Source organism: Drosophila hydei, unplaced genomic scaffold (assembly GCF_003285905.1).
Source record: "Drosophila hydei strain 15085-1641.00,03,60 unplaced genomic scaffold, DhydRS2 tig00008122-arrow-pilon, whole genome shotgun sequence".
NCBI lineage: Eukaryota > Metazoa > Arthropoda > Insecta > Diptera > Drosophilidae > Drosophila > Drosophila hydei.
Genome location: NW_022045833.1, coordinates 388619 through 407567, shown reverse-complemented (window position 1 = coordinate 407567; position 18949 = coordinate 388619). Strand labels below are relative to the sequence as shown.

Sequence of the window (18949 nt, the reverse complement as noted above, 5' to 3'; positions counted from 1 at the left end):
TCTGTGCTAATTATATGTTATTGTATCTTAATATAATAGGGGTTTCGTAAAGCCCTGCTGTTTTTACTACGACTGGTTGAAGTCTGTGCTAAATGCTAATACACGCGCGGACTTGAATCATAATTTCTACATATTACACCAGATGGCGCCATTCGCATAAATACGTTGGTTTCAAAAGGCATTAAGAAATTTTCTATAAATACAAAGTAAGCATATCAAGCAATTGCTGGGATATATTAACATCAATAATACAACGCACTTTTGCACTTCTTCCACTGATCTATTATCCATACACGAATACATACACATGCATAGATCGAAAAGAAAATGGTTAAGCACGGCGAATTCGAATGGAAGCGAGCCTAAAGCAGAATCAGAAAAAGTTCGAGCAAAAGAGCAAACGCCGGTCTTCTAAGAAAACAGACTTTGCACGGCGCCAACTCCATTTGTCTCGCTCACACTCGCCGTGCGCAAAGCTGATCATTGTCCTAACGGGACTTCGCTTTTATACATACATACGTGTACATGCACAGGCAGGCGCTTAAATCTATATTTACATACATATATATATATATACAAATTTGTTGAATTATGCATTTACACTTGTAGGCCGGGAGATGTGCAATATGATAAATACAATTTAAATACATATTGACACATAGCACGGCCTAAAAATGGCTACATTTAAGCGACATTTATGTTAAATATGATTAAGTAACATTTTTTTGATCGACGGGGTCTCAACCCATTCATAGGCCGGGAGATGTGCAATATGATTAATAAATCAATTTAAACATTTCATATTGTCACAAATACCGTCCTGCAAATGCAGATGGAAATCATTTACTTTTTTTTTCTAAAGCTTACTTCGCTCGAAAAGGAAAACAAATGAAGCACAAATTATGGACTGCACAATATATTAATAAAATTTATTCGGATCAAATCATTTATCTTTTTTTCCGGCCGTGAAAAGTGCAATACTTATAAAATAAAAAGAATTGACACCAGCCACAGCCGAAAAACTAGAAAAGAGATTCACTTGCTCTACCTTTTATTAAAAGTTCACAATTGAAAAATATACGTTTTTAAGTTGAATTTTGATGTGTCCTTAAAAAAGATTATTTCAAATAAAAACTTGAGTGCGAAACGATGTCAACCAAAAGACTGAATAAATTATAATGAGAAGCCGCTCAATATTAACAGCGAGGTTTGCCTGCTGCACAGCAGCTGTTATCCTGCTGTTAATCTTAGTGAGGCGTAATTGATGTCGATTAATTAAATTATTCGATAATTGTGGTGAATACGCAAAGTATACGTTTAAATTCAAAAATGCTTGTGTAATCAAAAGTTTAATATGATTGCAAACAAGATGATTCAAATAAGAATGTATAATAAAGACTAACTATAATCTACTTTTACTATTTCATTACAATGAAAAGCTGTTTAATATATCAGCCACAGTATTCCATTGATAACATTGATAATGTTAATCGACTTGCTATTAATTGAAATGTTCGATAAATGTGGAGAATTCGGAAATAATTCTATTAAATTTAATATAATTTATATTTATATATACAATTAAGACTTTTATTTTAATCCAATATTTCAGCTCCTATCATTTTTTTTGATAGATCCATTAGTTTTGGAAACATGTCCTGGTAGTAACTTGTTTGCTGTTGCATCAGGGCGTAAAGTTTTACGCGTTCGTTTTGAATGTTGTGAATGCGTTCCCGGTTCTCTCTGCTCTTTGCCATGGCAATCTGAGTTAGATAAGAATGTTAATTAAATACAAACAGAAAATACAATAAATGTTAATTGCAAGCATGCCTCTATAGCCTTTTCCTGTGAGTTTATCTGCTTTTGTAAAAATCTTATGCTGGAATCCATAAGCCGCATGCGGACGGGTCTTGTTCGCTCCTCGGGCGTCAGATTATGCACTTGCCTGCAATGATTACTTTTTCCATGTTACATTGTGTTTTTGCATATCACAACCTGCTTACCAGTTGGTACCTTTGAAGGGTTCAAACTTCTCTTTGAGCACCTCAAGCGTTATTAATTTTTTTCCTACATCATTGGACACAAAGAAATTTTCGTTTATCTTGGGCAGCAGCTGGCTCATTCGCATGCGCACACGCTCGATCAAAGTTTCCTTGTTGAGAATAGTGTTCTCATTCTCCAAAAGAATTGCTGCAAACGGTTCCAGGCAATTCGGTCTGCAATTTATATATAATTTTAATAACAAGCAAAAACAATAACAATTCAAAATCAACGAAAAACGTACCCCATGTCTGCAAAAATGTCTATCAGTGCTTTTTCGTATTCTTCCTTCACTTTGGCTGCAATTGGGCTGTGCCTTTTGAAAGCTTCCTCAATATTCGGCTCGGTTGCAGATTTTTTAACCGACATTTTTCTGATAAATTCATAAATATTAATAGTAACAAATTTGACGCGGCTTCAGCTTGGGTTGACAATGTGACCACAGCTATAAACAGCTGCTAGAGAGGGTTGCAAGCAGTGCTTATCGATAGACTACCACTTAATACCTGACAACCTATCGCTCATGTGAAATATCTAATAAAATTTGTAATATTGTTTTTGTTTACTTACAATCTGCATTTGCATAAAAAGCCTCCAAGATGGGTAAACGACAGCATCAAAAGGATAAAATGTAAGAATTACAGCATACTCTTATACTCTGGAGTAACTGATAAAGTTTTCTAACAGGTACCTAACGTACACCGAGTGGAGCGAGTTCTATGGTGGCAAAAAGGTGGAATCCTTGGAAAATGAGCATATCAAATTTAAACGATTGCCATTTGGCAATTGCTGTATAACTATGGCACCTTTCAAAATGCCTTACAGCGATCTGCATGGCAATGTCTTTGAATATGAGGCCATATTGACCTTCTTGAAGTCATTTAAAGTGAATCCTATTACGGGACAAAAAATGGATTCCAAGTCCTTGCTAAAGCTCAACTTTCATAAGAATGCGAATGATGAATACCATTGTCCAGCTCTGTTCAAGCCGTTTAGTAAAAACTCACACATTGTGGCTGTGGGCACAACGGGGAATGTTTACTGTTGGGAGGCAATCGATCAACTTAACATCAAGACTAAGAACTGGAAGGACCTGATTGATGACACGCCATTCCAGCGCAAAGATATTATAACCATACAAGATCCGCAACATTTGGAAAAGTTCGACATATCCAAGTTCTATCACATCAAGAAAAACCTGCGTGTGCTATCAGCGGAAGAACAGCTGGAACGAAAAGATCCACAGGGACGCATCAAAACAATGAATCTGGAAACAAAAGAGACGCTTGCACAGCTACAGAAAGATTACCAGCCAGCAGAAGAGGCACCTACTAGCTCGAAGCGCACAGCAGACAAATTTAATGCGGCTCACTATTCGACGGGTGCAGTTGCAGCCAGTTTTACATCTACCGCCATGATGCCGGTCTCCCAGATCGAGGCAGCCATCATAGATGATGATCTGGTCAAGTACGAGCGTGTCAAGAAGAAAGGCTATGTCCGCCTAAACACTAATTTCGGGCCACTCAACTTGGAGCTCTACTGCGATCAGACACCACGCGCTTGCGATAATTTTATAAAACACTGCGCAGATGGTTATTACAACAATGTGATGTTTCATCGTTCCATTAGGAATTTTATAGTAAGTATTATTAGGGATTTGTATTTAACTGAATAACATTTATACTAATCCATGCTTAGATACAAGGCGGTGATCCAACAGGCACTGGATCTGGCGGTAAATCGATTTGGGGCTCAATGTTCGAAGACGAGTTCAAGCCAAATCTTACGCACACTGGACGCGGCATACTCTCGATGGCCAATTCAGGACCTAATACGAATGGCTCCCAGTTGTTAGTAAAACTACTTAAGTTACTACAACAGTTAACATATAGTTAATAATGACTTTTATTGCAGCTTTATTACTTATCGCTCGTGCAAGCAGCTCGATGGCAAGCACACAATCTTTGGCAAACTTGTTGGAGGACTTGAGACACTACAGAAAATGGAGAACATTGAGGTGGACAACAAAGACAGACCCATCGAGGACATTATTATACAGAATGCACAAGTGTTTGTCAATCCATTTGAGGAAGCCGTCGAACAGCTGGCCAAGGAACGCGCCGAAGAAGCAGCTAGCAAGCAGGTGGCAGCCACAAAGCTAGAGCAGCAAAAACGCCTGAACGAACCGCTGAAAGTGTATCGTCCAGGCGTAGGCAAATATCTGAAACCAAGTGTGCCTAGGAAACCAGATCCTGAAACACAATTGCCGGCTGCGCAACCATCGAAAAAGAAAAAACTTGCTAACGGTTTTGGTGACTTCGCCAGCTGGTAGTTGTAGTCAAATATATACACAAATTTTAATGTTTCACAAGTCTGTCGATTCATTCATTCACTCTCTTCACGTTCGCGACTTTGCCAGTTCTTTTTCATCTCCTGCAATTTGCCTTGTCGGCGTTTGCGCTCCGTTGACTTTTTCTGATCGAGCGCCTTCTGTTGTGCTGCTATGGACTGCTCGCCATTTAAGTGGACATCAAGCTTTTCGAGTAGTATTTTTCGGGCTTCGATGCGATTCTTGGAGGCCAAGCGATGCAGATGACATTTGACGGTTATGCCCGTTGGCAGATGACGCAAAAAAACACAATTGTTGGTTTTGTTTACAGCTTGTCCACCGGGACCGCTGCCTCGCATCAATGTCTCCTCAATATCCGACTCTTGCAGGGTTGGATAACGGGAATAGTCCAAGTGCACGCTGGAGGCCAGCCGACAGAGGTTGCTGGAGAGTGAACCAGCTAAGGAACGTAATTTGAGCATTACTACAGTATGCGGCCTTTCTTCAGCAATGTCTCGCCACGCTACGTAAACATTTCAAATTAACTTTTATTCATTTTACTGTGATATAACAACGTACCTTAAAATTAAACTCAATGTCTTGAGCACTTGTTAGCTGCCTATTTTCACGGAACTCGTGTCGCACTCGGCCCAGAAAATAATTCTTATCCGTTAGCTTCAGATGATTGCCGTATTTGATAAGATGCTTATAAAGCCGGAGCACTTGCTGCCGGGTGGGATTTAACATATTTTTCCAAAATTTAACAAGAGTTTGTTGTTCTTAAATATGGCAAAAGAAGGTGCTGCCAGACAACACGTATAGAAGCGTTGCCACATAGACGTTGACATTAAAACAGCTGATGCTAGCTCATGTTATCTACATATCAAAAAAAAGAAGCGCACATACACTCACATACAGGTTCTATTTGAATCGGCGTTGCCACATTGCCTGTACGGCTTCCTCCAAACCATTTAATCAGCTGATGCCAACACTTGCTATCTACATGTGTACTCACATTGAATTGTTTGTTTATTCAACAGCGAATACTATCAATATACATATATACATGTTCACAAATTTTTTTAGCTATCACCATTAAGCAATACTAACAAATTATTCTAAAAACTAAAAGTCATTGCATCTGGCAATACTTATTGTTGCTCATTCACAATGAGTAAGCTTATTGTGGATTGTTATCTATGTTAACTTAACACTATTAATCCATTCACTGTTATCAATATCATCATCAATTTGAACATTATGCGAGATACTTAGCTCAAACATTTCCTTCATTTGGTGGGCGATTTCGCGATCGACTATTTCACCACCCAATGTCATAGATTCTTGTATCATTTCCTCTTCGGATTTTGGTGTATTAAACATTTCAGTGGTCGTTAACTGTGGCGGATCAACTAGCCACGGCAGAAAGGATGCCGAAATGCCTAACGAATATGGCAAGAAGCGTATGTACTCCTGCAGCAAGGTCTCGCGACTGAAAATAAAGATTAATTAATCTGTTTAAAATGCACTCTGACCATCTTACTTGAAGAACGCTGGAAGCTGCTCATTTGATTGCTTCGTATAGCTCTCAAACAGCGCCTCGCAATAATCATCAAAAATAGTGTCGAAATTTGGATAACGCACATCTGCCAGTAGAGAATTGGCCAGGAATACAGATAAATCAATCATGGGTGAGGATAATCTCATTGTCTGATAGTCGAACATCATAATATCCAAAGGAGTTCCACTGGTGTCCGTATCATACTTGTAGGCCACATTGTTCCTCAAATAGTCGCCGTGGCAGAGCGTGGAGAGCGGTTCCCTAGGTGCCACACGCTGACGTCCATAGCCCACAGAGTTGTACACTAATTGATGAAACTTTTTGATAAACTCTTGGTCCACTTCTGGTTGGTAAGTGCGAGTTGATTTAGCAGCACGCTGCAGTCCAACTTTTGTTATTAAATCCCACTCGGGACTGATGTTATCATGGGCATAACGTGATTCTTGAAAACTGCTGGAGAGCTCTTCGAAACGTTGCGGATGATTGTGCTTCAGGGCATAGCCAAATCCATGAAATCTGCCCAGATATTTAACTGAGGGAAAGGTGATGAGAATACTTCATTTACTCTAGTCGTCTGCAGACTCACCAGCAATGCGGGCATGCTCCAGACTCAAACCAAACCTAGCCTTGGCCACACTCCATCCATCCGATGCGAAGTCACCCAAAATGATCACAGCCGAATCCACTTTGATCTCGCTATAATAATACGTGGGCGCAGCAAACTTGTTATCGCTTAGCTTCTGAATAATGGGCAATATATCCGTATAGAAACAAATTTCGTTGTGAAATAAATTATCAAATTGCGCTTCGTTGTAGGCTTCGGTTGGAATCACTGGCGTTTTCTGTATGCGAGAGAGAGAGAGAAGCGAAAGCCAATTAAAGCACAGTGTAGTTTAAACAATCTATTGTGTGACTTACAAATTGTTTAATATGTATTGCTTACATTGCTTATATAGTATAAACAATAGTCTATGATGTATTTATTACAATTATATAGTATATTCCATATGTCTTGTGGAATACAGATGTATAGTATGGTATATATGTAACTATATATATTGATAAGTATAGAGTATAGATTTAACACACCTTAACAACAAATTTTCGCTGATGCTGATCGCCGGCGTACTCAAAATCAATTGTTGCTCGATAGCATTGAGTCAGCATGAAGGCTTCCTCCGGTCCGATTACGGCGATTGTAACATCCCCTACCTTGAAGCTAGCCAGCTGCGTTTCGCTGTAATTATCAATCAGGCGCCCATTTTTTAGAATCTCTGGCAAAATTGTATTGCTCAACCATTCGATTTCTTTATCAACACTCAAAGCCATTATCTAAGCGTATGCCGAGAACTATTCAGCTTCGCGTCCAACAAGCAACTAGATGTTGGGCGACCATGCGGCTAAGTTTTAAGCGACAACCGACGATCGTGTACACAAATATATAAATAAATACATGTGCATACACACGAATAAAGGCATACGTATCTATATACGTGCGAGTGTAGATGCACATTAAATATTACCAATATTATTGTTTGGTGTTTTCGAGTTTATCGCTCCGAGGGTTCTCTATAGTGTATAAAATGTGCATACCTCCCACCTAGGCGCGATAAGATAATACAATTTGTATGTAGTGTCAGCTATGTGAATGCAATTACAAAGTTTAATATCATTTGTGGACATTCAATCACTTTCGTACAGCTCTGTTGTGTGGTTAATAAATTTGGCAGCCTCTTGAGCCCATTTTGATGTATCAATGTTCTCTTCTATTTGGACATTGTGCAAATGGCTTAGTTCGTATAGTTCCTTTAGTTGATGAGCTATTTCACGATCCACCAATTCACCGCCTTGCTCCGCTGCTGTCTGTATGATTTCCTTAGGCGAGATCTCAGCCTCAAACCCGTCTGCTGGCGAGATTAGAGGTGGAGCCACGAGCGACATCAAGAAGTAGGATGTTATATGAATGGCATAGGGCAAAAACTGAATATATTCTCTCAGTAAACTCTCACGACTGTAAGAAATAAAGTCGATTAAAAATATACGATTTGAGTTCATGTTTAAGTCGAATACCCTAAGAACTCCGGCAATGGCTGACTTGTACGTGTTCTATAGCTCTCAGACAACGCGTTGCAATAGTCATCAAAGAGAGTGTCAAAATTTGCATAGCGTACTTCAGCGAGCAGGGATAAAGCCAGAAAGACGGACAGATCGATCATGGGCGAGGACACACGCATTGTCTGATAGTCGAACATCATAATATCCAAAGGAGTTCCACTGTTGTCCGTATCATACTTGTAGGCCACGTTGTTCCTCAGGTAGTCGCCGTGGCAGAGTGTGGAGAGCGGCTCCCGGGGTGCCACACGTTGACGTCCATAGCCTATATAACTGTAAACGAGTTGCTGGAATCTTCTAATGAATTCCTTATCCACTTGTGGCTGATATAAAGCTGCCACTCTTTCAGCTCGCTTCAGACTAACTTTGTGCTTCAATGCCCATTCGGGGCTGATCGTCTCCTTGGCAAAACGCGCTTCCCTCAGCTTGGCCGCGAGTTGCTGGAAACGCTGCGGCTCCGTGTGTTTCATGGCAAAGCCAAAGCCATGAAATGTGCCCAGGTATTTAACTACAAATGATATACATTCATATATATATATTAATCATATTTTTCTCATTTGGCAGACTCACCTGCTATGCGCGCATGCTCCAGACTCAAGCCAAATAGGTCTTTGGTCACACTCCAGCCGTCGGATGCAAAGTCACCTAAAATGATCAGCGCAGCATCCGCTTTGATCTCGCTATAATAATATTTGGGTGCAGCAAATTTGCCTTGGCTCTGCTCCTGTATAACAGGCAGTATCTCCGTGTAGAAGATAACTTCATTGTTGAAGAGATTATCAAATTGTATCACATCGTATAGCTCGGCCGATAACTTGGGAGTTTTCTGTGTAAAATGCAAAAAAAGGCTTATCATCACGTAGATACTTAATGATTTCATTGTCTAGCTGCCGTAAAAGATTGTTTAACTTGTAGCGTAAGCAGGCTTAACCTGGCTAAAAGGTCTGTTGTATTACCTTAACTACTAGCTTCCTCTGCAGCTGCTGTCCGGCATATTTCAGCTCGATCGTAGCTCTATAGCACAAGGTCAACATATATGCCTCATCGGCGCCAATTACATTGATTTGCACACCCTTCACTTCGAATGTTTTAGCCAGGGACTCGCTGTTGTCATCGAAAAGTTTTCCATTGCGCAAAATCTTTGGCAAGATGATTTCCGTCAGCCACTGGATCTCGTTCTCGACTATCAAAGACATTTTTGACAAAGAATAAGAACGCTCTGGTTAGCTGGACACTTATTTTGCATCTGATGTTGAATCGAGGCTGTCGTGTGTATTATAAGATATGTCTACTAAATGCGAGATATCTGGCTGCTATCTACCTATTGCCCTTACCTGGTATCTACTTAGATTAACAAGCCATATTAACCTACTGATTCCCCTCATTCTACAACTTTGTCTTGACTCGTATTGCTTCGATTTAAAATTCAAAATTGAAAAATTGAAAATTGAAATTTGTAATTTGTGCATTTGCGATTCCAGTTAATAGGCTAGAAATGCCCAAGAATCCGAAATGGTATATGCTCGCGCTGCGTGGCTCCTTGACCTGTCTCAATAACTTTGCCAATCGCAAGATATCGAATGACAGGCACGAAGTGAACCAATTTGACATAGCCAAAGAGAGCCCACGTGATACGGATGCGCCGCGAGAGCCACTCAGACAGATGAAAGCTGAACAAACCACACAGAAAAACGATAATGCGCACAAAGCTCTGATTCAAAGCGACCAATCCCAGCTTAAGCATAGTGGAAAGTTAGAGGAATTCGCTAGGGAACTACGTTATCGCGAGCTAAAGCGCTACTATGCAAATCTAATTGAATCAGAGCGATCCATAACGAAGATTATTCACAGAAGTACGTGCCCCGACTGCGGTTTGCTCAAGCCTCAAATTAACCGAAAGGATATCAGCAAAAACATCTATTGTTGGGGTCCGACAACCCTGTGCCAAGGCAAGAGCCAGACTACCTAGCTTACATGACGAGGATGCTGCTCCCACTTGTGAAACGCTTGAAGCGAGCCATGTCTAAAAGTATTTTCTCTCAATTATTCTTTTACTTGAGGGTGCAGATTGAGTTTGCATTGCATAAGAGCTGCTGCTCAATCTATGCTCTCCAATAAGAGTATGAATTGAAAGGAGTATGCCGAGGATCAGCATCATAAGGGCATGTTACAGAAGGATGCTGCTCTCTAATCTTTCTCTCACTTCAGAGTATAGTTCGAGAGATCATGCCATAGAAACTGCTCTCTCCAATTATACTTTCACTGGAGAGCAAGGATCCAAAGGGTGTCATTATCTCAAGTGGTAAGCAGCATCAGCCTCCCATAAGCCCTTCAGCCGTAAACTTTGTTCAATTAAATAAAATCACATGTGCGTCCAAAATCTCGTTTGTTTGCTTTGTCAGTGTCAACGGGGCTCAGTTAGAAACGAAATTCATTGTTGTCAGCAGCTCTGCCCTTGAACTCTCCTAGCTTGAGGAAGCACGCTTAGCACCAAGATGTATTCGATTCCACCACAGAGTGCAAAGGCAACGCAGACGGAAGCGCAGCCAGTTTTTCAGCAACAATGCGTTCCTCTGATGATGGTCGATGAGGATGGCAAGAAGAGGTATTGCTATCATGGCGGCAAATGTCGTTGCCAACAATGCGAGATCATACGGCAAAAGCAACTGGATGCATTGGATGCGAATCTGGATGCATTCCTACCGCATAGCCGTCTCCATTTGGAGCCATCGATTCGGCAGGCGAAGCGCAAGCAATACAGCTTGCAGGCCACATACGTTTCACCGGAAATGGGCAAAATGATCCTCGAGGATCATTTGCGGCTTATTAAGGAAGTGCCCACATACTATTTGCCGGACAAATATTCAATGAAAAATCTGTGGAAGTTTGAGAATCCGCGGGAGAAGAGCACCCAAACGGAAGTTCTTATTGGCAGCTATGGGGTCGATGGTTGTCCGTGCACGGATAAGAGCGTGTGCTGGGACATATAGAGGGGCAAGAGTTGACTGTCCAAAGAATATCATATATATGTTATCAGATACAAACAACAGTTGGGAGAATAAAAAGTTTCGAGATCAATTTGCTGTCAAGTTTTAATTTGTGGCTTGGCTTCGGGGCTTGACAGGCAGACAGCTCAGAACCGAGTAAAATAGGAGCCGATTTTTGGATAAATATTTCGTTTCAAAATTTTAAATTCGTTCGCTAAGATGCAACGATTGAGGGGCAGGACACAACATCAGCTTGCGCTCTCACTGTTGGGCAGACGCTTCTACGGCGATGACGCGTATGTGTTGGGGGCAACGGCAGCCATAATTAAGGGAGAGCTGCGTACGCAGGACGTGTATGTTCTACCCCGTTCGAAGTATGGCGGGATTACCCATGTCACTCTGCTCTGCGGCGAGACCATAATTGGCAAGCAGGGCGCCAAATATGTTAGGTCACTGCTGAGCAGTGCCCGAGTGCCGGTCGATGTGCAGCGCATCTTCGTGAACCAGGGTCAGGAGTATTACAATTCCGTGTTGCGCAATCGTGCTGCGATCCATGTAGATATACAGCACGATTCGCAAGCGAAGATGAAATCTTTGAAAATGTGTAACGACCTGGACTTGAACATCTTTATGACCAATTTGCGCAGCTTTCCGGGCTTCAATTGTCGCTTTCCGAACGTGGATATCCTGTTGATTGCGCAGAACAATATGGGCAACTATGCCGAACTGGAATACTCGCCGGTGGAGGGCGTCATCGAGGGCTTGCGCGTCATCAATAGCCACGATATTAAGAGATTTCTGCGCTATGCCTTCAAGGTGGCCATTGCAAAGAAGCGACGTAAGGTGACCCTTGTGCACAAGTCGTCCGAGTGGCCAAAGACCGAGGGTGTCTTACTGGACATCGCAGCCGAATTGGTGCAGAAAGAGTTTCCCGATATTGAGACAGAACCAATGGAGCTGGACCGTTGTGTAGGGCGTCTCATACTTAATCCGCTGAATTTCGATGTCGTGGTCACCAGCGATCTCTACGGCACATTCATGGCCACCATCTGCAGCGCGATCTGTGGCGGTGCCAACCTGTTCTCATCGATCGAAATTGGCAAGCATCATGCGGTGTTCAAGCCATTGCAAACAAAACTATCACTAACCAACTATAAGATGCTCAGTCCATATGGCATTGTGTCCACCTGTGTCGATCTGCTGCACCACTTGGGCCATCATCAGTGCGCGAAATCGCTGTGGACCGAAATGAGGCGGACTATGGAGGAGGGCATCAAGACGGGCGATTTCCAGGGCTCAGATCGGGGCGAATATGTTATATGCAACATTATGAATAAGCTGCGCTGCAATATGTTTAGCAAAATCAGCGACACCAAATAATCTTTCATAAGATTACTGATTGGTTACTTTGTATGACGAAATGTCGCAACGAAATTTATTTCTGTTTTCAATTTCGATATACATAAAATTAACAAAATACATATACAAATTATGTGCAATTCATATAAATCGATTATGATCAAAAGTTCCGTCTCAAATTTGTACACATTCCTCTCTATATAGATGTGTACATATATAGATATGGGTTACATCGTCATACGTGGTGCTGTTTGAGACGCACCTGCTGGTCCTCGGTGCGCAGACTGCTTTGGCTCGTTTGCATTTTCCAATCGTCGGTGAAGGTCACCAGATCCACGACACACTTGAAGGAGACGCTCTTCTTCATCTTGAGCCGATTGTGGTTGTGGTTGTGCAGAACTCGACCCTTCTTTTTCGGGTATTTCATATAGTCGTAGACGACTGGCTGCTCCTTGAGCTCCGTTTGCGACGTTGTCGGCGACTCCGCTCTGCCGCTCAACTCCTGCGTACCGATAGTTTCAGAAATAATTGGTTTCTCCTGCGTCTTATCGATCACGTCCATAATTGCGCTGAATTTTGTTAAATTTACATAAAAAGGTTTGCTTTTGCCGCTCTCTAACTCTGACCTATAATGCCAAACTAAAACGATACTGTGACTTATAAGAATTTTTAAAATAAGTGGCTAGATTAGTTTTGCTTAAGGCAAGAATGTGAATGACCTAGAAAATGTTTTGTATTTTGAATAGCTTTGCTAAGTGCCTTTAACATTTTTAAAACAGCAGCCTGTGGAGTGTTTTCATTAGTCAAAAATTGTCAAAGTCTATAGAGGCAAACTTTACATGAGGCAAAGTATCTTCAAGTTGAGAGACTTATTCTCTCTTTGATTGATTTACCTCAAATTTACTTTTAAGGAAATCTAAGCAAATTCATGCTCATAAAATTCTATGTCAACAAGCTAATAAATAGAGTTAAGCCTTATCTATGTTATGCAAGCAAAAGCTGCTTATCTATGCTATGATTGGGGCTTGCAAATTAATCTAACCCACAACGATGATAATACTAATAATAATGGGCCATTAGATGCTTTGCGTGTGCAATAAACTTTCGTAAAATTTCAATAAATTTATGCGTAAGCGACGCCAGAAGCCAAGAACAACGTAAACAACTACATAAATATAAGTGAAGAGAGAGAGAGAGAGACTGAAATTGTAATAGAGACCATAGAACAGGGCATATAATTGGAGCTTGAATTGGTTTGAGAGCGAGAGTGTTAGGGAGAGAGGGAGGATACAGAAAGAGAGAGACAAGTAACAACGTGCAGCATATTTGAATACAATCAGCAGAGAAAGAGAGAGAGAGGAAGAGAGGGAGAGCGGGAGACTAATAAAATGTAGCATATTTGCAGGCGCCGAAAAGCAGAACAAAATAAATAAATTGGTACATGTGTAAGCCCCTAGTCGATACTTTATCATCATGTAAATGGGTTGCTGCTTTAGGGTCCCCAATGTTAATAAGCACAATAAATGGCTGAGACACTGGGATACACACACAGCAGCACAAATAACAAATAGTACGCAATGTAAATAGGCAACTCCTTGCCCTAGGCGAACTCTAAGTTATGGCTACAACATACAATGGGTCAGATTGCATAGATACTGTGCTAAAAAACAAAAGGATTCACTTTCTGTCTCTGTGTGTAACTTAAGCACTTAATTTCAAGTTATATTTTTGATATATAACAGGTAAGAGTGGTGCAGTCGGGCAGCACTGACTGCATAATACTCGTTCCTAGTCCAAAAATAGTTGAACCATTTGTAGATAAGTCTCAAGTGGGTGTAATTTAACTATTAAGTAATGGCGCTCGCTCACTAAAACTGTAGTTGATTAAGTCTTAGTTCCTTTGCCCCAATGGGTGTATATATATTTTTGTTGTTATAACGAGCATATATGCCCTAGACATTGACTATATAAATATAACTCTATCAAATTTCGTGTAGAGAGATATGCTTATGTACCAATTACCATATATAAATATATAGCTTTTCTAAATATGAAGCCATTCTTATCAGCTATAATCAAAGAGCAAGAAAATGATTCTAGAGATTTTTAATAAATAAAAAAAGAAAAGATTTTTCTAAAACCTAAAATTTTTTTAATAAATAAAAAAATAAAGGATTTTTCTAAAACCTAAAGATTTTTTAATAAATAAAAAAATAAAAGATTTTTCTAAAACCTAAAGATTTTTTAATAAATAAAAAAATAAAAGATTTTTCTAAAACCTAAAGATTTTTTAATAAATAAAAAAATAAAAGATTTTTCTAAAATCAAAAACATTTTCAACCTTTTTTAAAATATTTTTAACTGCTTTTCGATATAAAATTGATTTCCATTTGCTGTTCACAAAAACCAAACACTTCAGCTTCCCACTCACAGAATCTTGAACCACTGTGCAAGCGAGACGCAAACACATCAATTAATACACGCATATAAGTTGAAATTTATTTATATATATAGCCAAAAAAGTACATCAAAATTATACGGAGTTATAGATTCAAGTACTCAGACATTGCCCACGCCCCAACGTCGCTCGGCCTCCCTGCACTGGCCAGTGCAGTGGACATGGAGTCCGAATGTGAACCTGGGTCATTGTTGCATCAGGACCAGCTCGTTGTTGTTGCCGTTGTTGCTGCTGCTCAGCTTGGCTTTGGCCGTGTTGCACATCATCATCAAGGCGAACAGAGTTAGCTCCAGCATCCGGCAGACACAATATGCCACCACATCCACCAAATGCTCCACAACGCCCAAATACAAGCACATTTTCACAACTTCTTGGCAATCTCCGGGTGGGAAAAATGTCTTTGGCAAAAAATTTCACTTTTATCCGCGTGAATTTACGTTTGGCTTTTTAACGCTTGCAGCGTTGCATCGACAATGTTTATGTTGTCAACTATTCGCAATGCAAACACTTCGACAACCTTTTTGAGGCTCGGTTTTCAGTCCTGTTGCTGCTGCTGCTCCACGAAGTCGCGTTCTCGTTCTCGTTCCTCAATTTTCTCTACAAAACAATTGTGCCGAATTGTGGCATCCACATAGCTCACGAATGGATGGTGCATGCGCAGCAGCAATGCTCTCTCTCTCTCTCTATGTCTGTTTCTATCTCTCCCTCTGCCTCTCTCATGCTGTGTGCATTTGGCAGGCCACCCACAGCCAACGTTTTGGGCCTCACATCCTGTTCTCTAATTTAATGAAGATGCATTTATAACGATAGAGGCAGCTTTTTGAGTGCTTCAGTCCCATATATAGGTCACATTCATTAACTATATACCTTATGCCTTCATTGAGTACAGTCTATGCAGCTGGCTTTAAAGCGCCATCCGATTTGTTATATATGTTTGACTTGAGATTTGTAGATATTGAAAAATATATATAATTAGATGTATTTATAGATATATATATATAAAGATATATATAATTATATATCTTTAATAAATTTTATTCTAATAAGGCAAATTAGCTATAAAGCTTAACTAGCCAGTGCCTTAAGTCTAGCAACTGTCTAACAATATTTAAGCAAATATTGTCTAGTGTCTAATGATATTGCGCTTCTGGTATATGAAAATACAGTTTGACACGAAAGTGTTTTCACATGGGAAAAAAATTATATTTTTATTCTTTAACATAAAAAAAATATACTAAGTATGAGATTTCAATATTTTTTTAAATTATATTATGTTTTTTTAAATTATTGTCTTACAAAAATAATTGATAAAAAAATAATAATAAATAAATAAATAATAAATTTAAAAACTATTAAGATATCTATCACATGCTCTATTTTCAGTATAATTAGCGCATATTTCAATGAAATTTTAAAAAATAATATATAAATATATATCAGTTTTTTAACATAGACTAAATTTATTGTATAGAAAAATTACATGAATGCAGCAAATCAAATAAACTTAAGCTCAATGTGATATAGGATCTATAGACTATCTATGCTTAGCGTTTCAAGTCTTGAACTCCAGTCTTTTATAGAACAAACAAAGAGATGCACAAGGCTAAGGCGACTCGGCTGTTGAGTCAACTCAAGAATATACCTTCCGTAGGTCATAGTCAAGGCAAAAGGTTGTCATATCGAGCCAAAGAAAATTGTTTCAGAGTTCGATTAATTTCAATAAAAACTAATCCTTCCACAAGGCAAACTCCTGGCCTGCTGAACAGATTGCATTTTCCGTGGCTGACCCTGGCAAACACTGACATTTTTCAAGGTTTAGAAGCTAGAGCTGCAAATTTTTCAAAACGAAGAAACTTTGAGATTTACCAAAAATATATTAACTATTGTAAAACTGAGAATAAGTACTTTGCAGTAGTTGGCAGTCGACTGAAGAATCCTTATTTTGCTCAAGATTTCAGCCACATGCGACAGTTTGCTGCTGAATCTATATAGATATACGTTTGAACTATTGACACAACTAAAGTCTTGATAATCTAATTTTAATCTAGAAAAAATGTATATTAAAAACTGGAAGCATTTTATTTAATATACAAATTATACAAATCTCTAAGCTTGCATTCGAAGAGATTAATGCTTTAAGCCTAATGCTTAAGTCGCAATTTGTGAGACTAGCGCAACAATAGTCGCGTGTCGAGCCAAACAGTAAAAATACAGAAGGCAACACAAAAGGTAATCCAAAGGACATTTACTAAACACTCCAGGCGAGAGAGCGAGCTCGCCTTGGTGCTGGCCATATGGTGTCGGTTGCATTGCGCTGCAACATATGGTCAGTAGACGGGGAGGCACTAAAGAAATTCAACAGCGAGTTAATTGATGTGCCACAGCCAGCCAGTCAGCCAGTCAACGAGTCGAGCTCGAGTCCGACTCCGAGTCCGAGTCGAGTCAGACGGTAGCTCATCCTCCCTCCCTCTCGCTCGCTCTGCTCAGTGTGTGCTGTTGAGCGTGAAAGTCACAAATTATAGAAAAAGAGATCAGATGCCATGATAGCGGCAATTTGGCAAGCTATGACGCGTGCCAAGGCGAGAGGGGAGCAGCAAAGGTCAAAGTAGTAGGCGGGTGCGAGCGAGAGACGGAAAGAGAGAGAGAGAGAGAGTGAGAGCGAGCGCACTTCTAACCCCCAAACTGACAAGAGCGAGAGAGCCGCCCCTGTTGATGATCCTTGATATGTTAATGATGAAGATCCTTGCTGCCTGGCTGACTGACTGGGCAAGGGGTCATTTGCTTGCCTCAAACTTGGTCAATGCGGCGGTAAAAATATTTATACAACTAGCCCAAAGGGTGGCTTTGCCAGCCTGACAGCAGCTCGTGCCACACGCGCGTCTCAGTGGCAGCAGCAGCAGCAGCAGTTGCGGCTCAGCACTCGAGCCGTCCAGTCAAACACACACCATGAGCCGCTACTACTCATCGGAGGAGGACAACAGCTCCTCACAGTACCTCGGCAGTCCTAACTACAATCTAACGCAGCCATTTAACCAGCTCAGCTACCTCACGCCCGATTGGCAGTTCCTGGAGCAACACCAACACCAACAACAGCAGCAGCAGCTGACGTCGATTCCCAACTACAATGATGCGCTTGCCATGCCGGCGAGTGTGGCATGGAGCGTGGAGAGTGAGCAGCCATTGAAGAAGCGCAAGCTGGAGACACGTCGCTTATCCGATTCCAGTGCCTTGATCCTCAGTCCCACCGTGCAGAAGCGTCGCCGGCAGGCAGCCAATGCACGCGAACGCAAGCGCATGAACGGCTTAAACGAGGCCTTCGATCGACTGCGTGAGGTGGTGCCAGCGCCGTCGATCGATCAAAAGCTATCCAAGTTCGAGACCCTACAAATGGCCCAATCATACATCTTGGCCTTATGCGATCTGTTGGACAACAATGGCGAGGATGTGGATGCCGCTGACTATACGATCTTCGGCGGCAGTGAAAGCAGCTTCGAGCTGACATCTCCCAATTGATACTCGATTCATATTTAGTTCTATGAAGCGTTTAAATTGAATCTAAGATTTAAGGTTTGTGATTTCTCTTCTAACTATTAGCATTATAATAAATGATATTGTACTAAATAAATAAATGGTAAAAATGAAAACTAAATGTGTGCAGTTGAGTATTTTTTCCAAGTTGTGGAAATTACTTTCTTATATGAGAGCAGCATAAGAACAATGGGAGAGCTATGTGATATATGATATGCGATACTATATATTTAAATATGTATCAGGTTATATATAAGCTATTCTTTGATATACTCAGAAGTATAAAGTTAAAGCTCTGTAAAGCAAGCCAATCTATCCGTTTAATTTATACTTCGTACATTCATTCTATATAAATATAAAGGATATTCTATATGATCTGTATTAAATATACTTCAATTCGCTCGGACATAAAGCAAATATATGAAGATCTGCATAATATATATTCTACTTCAAAGTATGATAGGTATACCATAATGATAACTTCGAAGATGTACATCTCCCTCTCTTCAATCACCTATACTGAGGCAGTTTTTAAGAACTCTATAAATTCAGAGTCGAAGCTTTTTTCGCTCTCA

The 18949-nt window shown here is 40.4% G+C and overlaps 12 protein-coding genes across 12 annotated transcripts; 5 read left to right on the top strand and 7 right to left on the bottom strand.

Moving 5' to 3' along the window:
- Positions 1–1595: 1595 nt before the first annotated feature.
- On the bottom strand, positions 1596–2491 carry LOC111600776. The gene is made up of 4 exons (XM_023317056.1): positions 2285–2491; positions 2004–2216; positions 1831–1945; positions 1596–1763 (listed from the first exon to the last, which is right to left on the bottom strand). The coding sequence occupies exons 1-4, from the start codon at positions 2407–2409 to the stop codon at positions 1596–1598; spliced, it is 621 nt and encodes a 206-aa protein (XP_023172824.1). The 5' UTR covers positions 2410–2491.
- Positions 2492–2556: 65 nt separating this feature from the next.
- On the top strand, positions 2557–4411 carry LOC111600688 (RING-type E3 ubiquitin-protein ligase PPIL2). The gene is made up of 4 exons (XM_023316941.2): positions 2557–2671; positions 2728–3679; positions 3739–3890; positions 3955–4411. Exons 1-4 carry the CDS (start codon positions 2640–2642, stop codon positions 4370–4372), a joined length of 1554 nt encoding a protein of 517 aa, XP_023172709.2. The 5' UTR covers positions 2557–2639; the 3' UTR covers positions 4373–4411.
- On the bottom strand, positions 4352–4861 carry LOC111600690 (probable peptide chain release factor C12orf65, mitochondrial). The gene has a single exon (XM_023316943.2). The coding sequence runs from the start codon at positions 4849–4851 to the stop codon at positions 4426–4428; it is 426 nt and encodes a 141-aa protein (XP_023172711.1). The 5' UTR covers positions 4852–4861; the 3' UTR covers positions 4352–4425.
- Positions 4811–5224, bottom strand: LOC111600691 (MIEF1 upstream open reading frame protein). The gene is made up of 2 exons (XM_023316945.2): positions 4949–5224; positions 4811–4892 (listed from the first exon to the last, which is right to left on the bottom strand). Exons 1-2 carry the CDS (start codon positions 5114–5116, stop codon positions 4854–4856), a joined length of 207 nt encoding a protein of 68 aa, XP_023172713.1. The 5' UTR covers positions 5117–5224; the 3' UTR covers positions 4811–4853.
- Positions 5225–5428: 204 nt separating this feature from the next.
- Positions 5429–7305, bottom strand: LOC111600689. The gene is made up of 4 exons (XM_023316942.2): positions 7020–7305; positions 6517–6772; positions 5913–6462; positions 5429–5861 (listed from the first exon to the last, which is right to left on the bottom strand). Exons 1-4 carry the CDS (start codon positions 7257–7259, stop codon positions 5567–5569), a joined length of 1341 nt encoding a protein of 446 aa, XP_023172710.2. The 5' UTR covers positions 7260–7305; the 3' UTR covers positions 5429–5566.
- Positions 7306–7518: 213 nt separating this feature from the next.
- Positions 7519–9278, bottom strand: LOC111600695. Its single transcript, XM_023316949.2, has 4 exons — positions 8999–9278; positions 8613–8868; positions 8001–8550; positions 7519–7941 (listed from the first exon to the last, which is right to left on the bottom strand). The coding sequence occupies exons 1-4, from the start codon at positions 9236–9238 to the stop codon at positions 7614–7616; spliced, it is 1374 nt and encodes a 457-aa protein (XP_023172717.2). The 5' UTR covers positions 9239–9278; the 3' UTR covers positions 7519–7613.
- A 171-nt stretch (positions 9279–9449) lies between these two features.
- On the top strand, positions 9450–10422 carry LOC111600723. The gene has a single exon (XM_023316996.2). It carries the CDS (start codon positions 9538–9540, stop codon positions 10009–10011), a length of 474 nt encoding a protein of 157 aa, XP_023172764.2. The 5' UTR covers positions 9450–9537; the 3' UTR covers positions 10012–10422.
- A 25-nt stretch (positions 10423–10447) lies between these two features.
- On the top strand, positions 10448–11114 carry LOC111600722. Its single transcript, XM_023316995.2, has one exon. The coding sequence runs from the start codon at positions 10538–10540 to the stop codon at positions 11030–11032; it is 495 nt and encodes a 164-aa protein (XP_023172763.1). The 5' UTR covers positions 10448–10537; the 3' UTR covers positions 11033–11114.
- Positions 11115–11165: 51 nt separating this feature from the next.
- Positions 11166–12426, top strand: LOC111600721 (isocitrate dehydrogenase [NAD] subunit 1, mitochondrial). Its single transcript, XM_023316994.2, has one exon. It carries the CDS (start codon positions 11249–11251, stop codon positions 12407–12409), a length of 1161 nt encoding a protein of 386 aa, XP_023172762.1. The 5' UTR covers positions 11166–11248; the 3' UTR covers positions 12410–12426.
- A 114-nt stretch (positions 12427–12540) lies between these two features.
- On the bottom strand, positions 12541–13119 carry LOC111600725. Its single transcript, XM_030225117.1, has one exon. It carries the CDS (start codon positions 12948–12950, stop codon positions 12624–12626), a length of 327 nt encoding a protein of 108 aa, XP_030080977.1. The 5' UTR covers positions 12951–13119; the 3' UTR covers positions 12541–12623.
- A 1844-nt stretch (positions 13120–14963) lies between these two features.
- LOC111600751 lies at positions 14964–15385 on the bottom strand. The gene has a single exon (XM_023317029.2). It carries the CDS (start codon positions 15203–15205, stop codon positions 15032–15034), a length of 174 nt encoding a protein of 57 aa, XP_023172797.1. The 5' UTR covers positions 15206–15385; the 3' UTR covers positions 14964–15031.
- Positions 15386–17302: 1917 nt separating this feature from the next.
- Positions 17303–18359, top strand: LOC111600777 (basic helix-loop-helix transcription factor amos). The gene is made up of 2 exons (XM_030225081.1): positions 17303–17947; positions 18017–18359. Exons 1-2 carry the CDS (start codon positions 17793–17795, stop codon positions 18357–18359), a joined length of 498 nt encoding a protein of 165 aa, XP_030080941.1. The 5' UTR covers positions 17303–17792.
- The last annotated feature ends 590 nt before the right edge of the window (positions 18360–18949 follow it).